The following is a 6,380-nucleotide window of genomic DNA, read 5'->3' on the forward strand; positions in this document are numbered from 1 at the left end:
TATATGTTATTTACAAAAATGAGGAAACCTTATGTGTTATAATTTTTTTAAAACAACTTTAAATTACAAAAATGAGGAAACCTTATATGTTATATTTTTCTTATATGTTATATTCTGAATTTTCAAAACGAATTTGAATTACAAAAATGTAAGTTTTCCTTAAACATACGACTAAAAGCATTAAAATGACATGTATGAATTCGATGGTTGACATGAAACCTTTCAAAACCATATGAAAGATAAAAGTCAAAATAATTCAACTGTGGAAACAGTACTGTTCACTTTTTTCAAGAATGTGTTCGGTAGAAAAAATAAAGTTTTTATGTCATAAATTGCTTAATATCCAATCCGATCAATCCATGATATATTAATTAGAGTTTAGTTCCACAATTTTTAATAAAAATTGATCCGGTCCATCGGAAAGAAATTATATAATTACAACAAAAAAACATTGTATATGTATAAATAAAATGATTAGATATATAAAATTATTATCGATAATATATACAAATAAATTCACCTTGCACAAGGCGCAGATCTTATCCTAGTCCTCATTTATTTATAGAGCACTAAATTCACAGCAGTTAAACTTTAATAAAAAAAATTAAAATCACAGCTTTTGAAATAATCTACAGCTGTACAAGTGTTCTGTAGAGCCAAATATCCACAACAATATTTTGGGAATTTCCATAAAATTCTACATAAATAAAATTTAAAGGCGCAACAAAAAATCTACAAATTTTTTTCTACAGTAAAATTTTTAAAACTACAGTCATTACAAATCGGATCTATTGTTTTAGTGCTATCGAGAAATTTTATTAGTAGTTTAAGGTTAATAAACTGCTAGTTATAAAGATAGATGTAAAATTATTATATGTGGAGTTAATCAATTTCGCTAGAGCCAATGCTTTTGATTGGCATTCCTATACAAATATAAATATATATATATACTTATATATACATAAAACCTTAAAACTAATTTCGATTGATCTCCAATTTTTCTACAACTTATTAGACCATTTTCAATAATTCACTCTATTTTTACTCTAAAATAGAGTAACTTTGTAATAGAGTTGAGTTATACTCCAATGATACTCTATTTTAGAGTAAAAAATAGAGTTATGAACAAAGAAAAAACAACTTATTCTATATATAGAGTAAACTCATTTTTTATTCTATTGTAGAGTAAAAAATAGAGTACCATTGGAGTAATTTTACTCTAAACTCTATTTTAGAGTGAAAAATAGAGAGGAGTTAGAGATGTTCTTTGACCATCTCCAATGATTTACTCTATTTTTACTCTAAAATAGATTAACTCTATAATATAATTTGAGTTTTCTTCAATGGTACTTTATTATAGAGTAGAAAATAAAGTGATGAATAAAAAAAACAAGTTACTCTATATTTGGAGTAAACCTATTTTTCATTTTATTATAGAATGAGAAATAGAATAGCATTGTAGCATTTTTACTCTAAACTCTATTTTAAAGTGAAAAATAGAGTGAGGTTGGAGATGCCCTTAGACCCAAACTAACCGTCCGACTCACGTCTGACGCATTTTCGACCCAACTAATCATCCACATAAATATGTTAGTAAAATTTATTTTCTTGTTAGCAGGGTTAGTGAACAAACTTTAGAAGATGCAATCAGCAAAACTTCAAATCGTAGAAAAAACTATAAATTATATATTTTACGTTTGTAACTGAATGCAGAATATGTAGATTGCGTATTCTAAGTGTTGCTGAAAATAATTGTGTAATTAGCTGAAATTACATTCTATTTATCCGTACACAGTAGATTGGATATTTTGGTCTTCAGAGAGCAGTAATAAAAATTATATTTCACCAAAAATTATTTAACAAAGATATTTTAATATGTGTTCTTGTATGTTACACTCAATATTTATAATTTTTCATATTTCCTCAATTGTTCGACTCATGAAGCTTCTCGTAGACACACGAGCTTTGTCGTTCCTCGAAGTAACATCTCTCACCCAAGTTCAGCGGATTCAATCACCTTACTTTCTTATAATTTTTTTTATAAATTACAGTAGTATCTTTTTCTATTTTTATATAAAATAAAAAAATGATATTCAAAAACGTTTTGTTACTTTTTTATAGAAAAAAACTAGCAATATGAACCTTAAAAAAAACTCATATTGCTCATTTTTGATTATTACTAGGTTTTGATTCCTGTGTAGACATCTCAACGAACTCATGCAGCCAGTCATGTTTGTTCATAGAGGGTCTCCGGCCATACAATCGTACAATCGCTTGAGACACGATATTCGATGATATCGAATGAACGAAATATCATGAATAACAATATTGGAATTATAGAAACGATTCATGGAAAAATGATTTATGACAAAGAGCAACAAATCTGTTTTTGGTTCTATTTTAGCAAAAAAATCCTAAAACTTGACTAATCCTTTTATTCAATAAAAAATAAATTAGTTTCCCAATTAACAATGACCAAAGTTTTGGTAAGCTTATAGCAATGACCATAGTAAGGGGGTGTGTTGCGTAGCATATGATTATTGACTCTTAGGCGAATGGATAAAAAATATAGCCTTCCTTCCTTGCTTCCTTTCGAATCTCTCTCACAGATCTCTCTATCTATCTATCGCCCATTGTTGCTGCTTCCTTCACTCCTCTCCTGCTTCCTTAAACTCGCGTTGAGTAGGTAACTAGAAAAGCTTCTGCGAAATCTTCCAAATCCTCTCCATTTTGAAAATAAGCAGAGGAGATGTTGTAGATTTTGCTGTTTCGCGTCGTTTCATCTTCCTTTTTTAAAAAAAAATTACGAAAATTTCTCTACTTTAATCTTCGCATATGCCTTACGTTTCGAATTCGACTAGATTCGAATTTTGAACCCTAATTAAAGTTAATCTACAAAACTTTGTTGTGGCGTTAAGTTTGTTGATTCTCTTTACTGAATGATCTAAATCTTGTTTTGGTCTTGAATTAAATGTCGTTTCAGGGTTTATTTTATTTTTTTTTGTGGGTGGTTTTAGTGATATAAAAGCTTTCACTTTTTTTGTTTAGAGATGGAAGCTGAGGATGCGCTTGACCTACTACCAGCTTCAGGCAGTTCTGGTTTGAAAGTAGAGAACAATGGCCTTGAATCTGGGAGTGGGTCACCTGAAGCTAATCTTTTAGTTGTTAATGAGGAGCGCATGGGAAGAGATTTAGATCTAGTGGAAGAGGATTTGACAACTGTGGGTGGCGAAATATCAGCAGAGCAGGTTAGTCACGTTGTGGCGGTAGATGAGAAACTGCGTATCCACAAGGAGACCGCTTTGGATGTTTGTTGTATCCTTCTTTTGCTTGAAGGTTGCTTGCACTTAAATCATTATTTGCTAAGTCAAGACTCCATGTCTGGGATTCTGTTATCTTCTTCTGTTTTACCATAACTCCTTGTCACAGCTAATTCGGGTGTTACAAGACCCCAAACAGTGTCTGACCAACAGCAACCTACGGTCCATGTTACTTTTACGCGCTTAACGAGGTTAGATTCATAACTCAACTGCATTTGGTTTCAAGTTGCAATGAAAGTGATGCTTCCTTGTAAACTTTAAAATTGTAATTGTCAAGCATCGCTCTGATTATGTGCTTTACCATTCTCAATGGATTTTATCTTTCAGAGCTAGTAAGCAGAAGCTGGAAAGTTTATTACAGCAATGGTCAGAATGGGAGGCAGAATATACTTCACAGGCTCAGGTATCTCTGAATGGAGAAGTTCATTTACTCTCTTCTTAATTGGTATCTGTGGCCAATATAGCAGTGAATGTTATAACTTTTGATCAATTAGTATTTTGGTTTAAGAGAATTCTTACTAGACATGAGGCCGAGAAAGTTTGCAAGAGTCTGTTACTAGATTGAACCCTACAATTAACTATACTTGTACGAGATATTTGTTAGCCATATTAGCAATGAAGTAGAATTTTCTTCACATGTTTATCATGTATGAGACTTTTAAGGTAGAATCTTTCATTGGTTTATATGCTCTCAGGATCAAGAACAGCCATTAGAATCTGGCGAGGAGACGTATTTCCCCGCCTTACGCGTTGGATTGCAGAAGACGTCGTCTGTGGTGAGTGAAAGTGTTATCAAAACGCTAATTAAAAGCTTATTAAGTGTCCATAACGATAATACATGTCAACTGATACTTTCTTGCATATGCAGTCATTCTGGATCGACAATCAAACTGGTCCTAAGCCGTTGGAAGAATTTGTTCTAGTGGAAAGTAGCACCACTCCTCTTTATGACCGTAAATTTTCACTTGGTTCGAATTCAGCGGGTGGACCAATCAGCTTGCAAGGGTAAATCGAATCTAATAATGTCCTCGTGTTTCTAGTTTTACGTTCCATAGATTGTGATGCATCCTCTATTATGTTTTGCTAACAGTATACTGTAGAACAACCTAACAATGATTGTGTTAAAGGGGGTCTTTCGTCACCGGGTGCCTTGTAACATTCCATGTCTCTCTATTGTTCCAGGGGAGTGGAGATTATTGATGATGATCCTCCACGTTGTTTCAACTGTGGCGGCTATAGTCACTCCTTGAGAGAATGTCCAAAGCCTTTTGACCGAGCAGCAGTTAATAGTGCCCGGAAGCTTCAGAAATCCAAACGAAATCAAAACACTGGGTCTCGTCTACCATCGCGATATTATCAAAAAGCTCAAAGTGGAAAGTACGATGGCTTGAAACCAGGCACGCTTGATGCAGAGACACGCCAGCTTCTGAATCTTGGGGTAACTTTTGATTTTCTGTGCATAATACTAGCTCTGTGTTGGATTCTAACTGTTTCGTTGCCTCTTGTGAAGGAACTAGACCCACCTCCATGGCTTAACAGAATGCGAGAGATTGGATACCCTCCGGGATACTTAGGTAAGCTTTCCTGCTCTGTTTTACTATCGTTAGTGCTCATGCAAAAAGAACTTGAGCTCTCCTTGTTTCTTACTGTGCTGCGTTTCTAGCTCCAGAAGATGATCATATGTCTGGAATCACTATATTTGGAGATGAGATGGAGGAGACTCAGGAGGAAATAGAGAGTGAAGATGGCGAAATCTTGGAAAAGGCGACCCCACCAGAGCCACAAATGAAGATGACTGTTGAGTTCCCTGGAATTAACGCTCCATTGCCAGAAAACGCAGATGAGTGGCTTTGGGACGCAGCTGCTGCGCCTTCACATAGGAGCAGCAGAAGTAACAACAACCGATGGCAGCAGAGAACAGGCAGAGGACATGATTACAGAGACGATGATCAGCTCGGTTTTGAACCGTCTAGTTATCCTCCAAGGTATGGTAGTAGAAGTGATTACGGGTATGGCTCAAAAGATCCTAGGTCTAGATCAAGAAGCCCAATCATGGAAAGATCGCTAACCGAGAGAAGTAAGAGGGATTATTATTCTTCTCGTGATTCTGATTTCATGGACAGAGACAGAAACAAAGATAGGAACAGAGGATGGGACAGGGATAGAGACTGGGACAGAGACGATAGGAACAGAGACAGAGACAGAGGAGATAGGGATAGAGATTGGGACAGGGATAGGGATAGGGACGATCGTGATTGGTCTTATAGATTAAGCAGCAGAAGATGAATGGGTGAGGTTGTAGCTGCGTTTGTGTTGTGATTTGTTGTATCATATCGATGAATGTGGTAGCTTTTGTTTACTATTCAGATTTTGGATTTTGTTTGGGACAAGATATGATGAGACCGGTTTGGTTATGTCTTTTCCTATTAAACAAAGTTAGAATTTGGTTTTCACATTAAATTATTTAGTTTAGAGATTTTTATCCGAAACAGAGTTAGTTAACGGATCTCTTTAACTTTATAAATTCAGAAAGCTATGTTTAACTTCCAACCAGTGTATAGTTAGTATCTAGTATGTTGCTAGATCATTTACTTTCAACATGAATTATGAGAATACCCGCTAGTGTATTAAAAGGATTACTAGATTTTGATCCGTCCTTAAATCTTTTTAAGAAGGGCGGGTATATATTTTGTTTTACATCTTTCTAGGTATTTTCAATTGGTAATTTAAATCACTACAAGAAAACATAATCTTAACGAGGGCGGTTTTCCTCGCCAATTCGTCGTAAAAGAGGCTTTACGACGAATTAGCGAGGAAACGCGTTTGCTCGTTACACGTCTGTCGTAACACATATTTCCTCGCTAATTCGTCGTAACTTAGCGAGGAATATATTTCGTCGTAAAGACGAAGTAGGACGATTCGTCGTAAAGACCACGTCAATATTCCACGTAAGGACGTCGCTATAATTCCTCGTAAATACCTCGAAAATAGTTCCTCGTAACCTACACGTAAATACCTTGAAAGAGTTTCCTCGCAAAATACACGTAACAACCACGAAAT

General features: G+C 34.8%; 1 protein-coding gene across 4 annotated transcripts; it reads left to right on the forward strand.

Annotated features, from left to right (window-relative positions):
* Positions 1-2,584: 2,584 nt before the first annotated feature.
* LOC106300901 lies at positions 2,585-5,780 on the forward strand. 4 transcript variants are annotated; one of them, XM_013737161.1, is made up of 9 exons: positions 2,585-2,682; positions 3,049-3,336; positions 3,430-3,511; positions 3,648-3,723; positions 4,016-4,096; positions 4,189-4,325; positions 4,503-4,758; positions 4,831-4,894; positions 4,984-5,780. In XM_013737161.1, the coding sequence occupies exons 2-9, from the start codon at positions 3,051-3,053 to the stop codon at positions 5,604-5,606; spliced, it is 1,605 nt and encodes a 534-aa protein (XP_013592615.1). In that variant the 5' UTR covers positions 2,585-2,682; positions 3,049-3,050; the 3' UTR covers positions 5,607-5,780. The 4 variants fall into 4 exon arrangements, with proteins under 4 accessions (XP_013592615.1, XP_013592616.1, XP_013592617.1 ...); XM_013737162.1 differs by having other exon boundaries at positions 2,589-2,682; positions 3,049-3,315; XM_013737163.1 differs by having other exon boundaries at positions 2,595-2,686.
* Positions 5,781-6,380: the final 600 nt, after the last annotated feature.

Source organism: Brassica oleracea, chromosome C6 (assembly GCF_000695525.1).
Source record: "Brassica oleracea var. oleracea cultivar TO1000 chromosome C6, BOL, whole genome shotgun sequence".
Taxonomy (NCBI): domain Eukaryota; kingdom Viridiplantae; phylum Streptophyta; class Magnoliopsida; order Brassicales; family Brassicaceae; genus Brassica; species Brassica oleracea.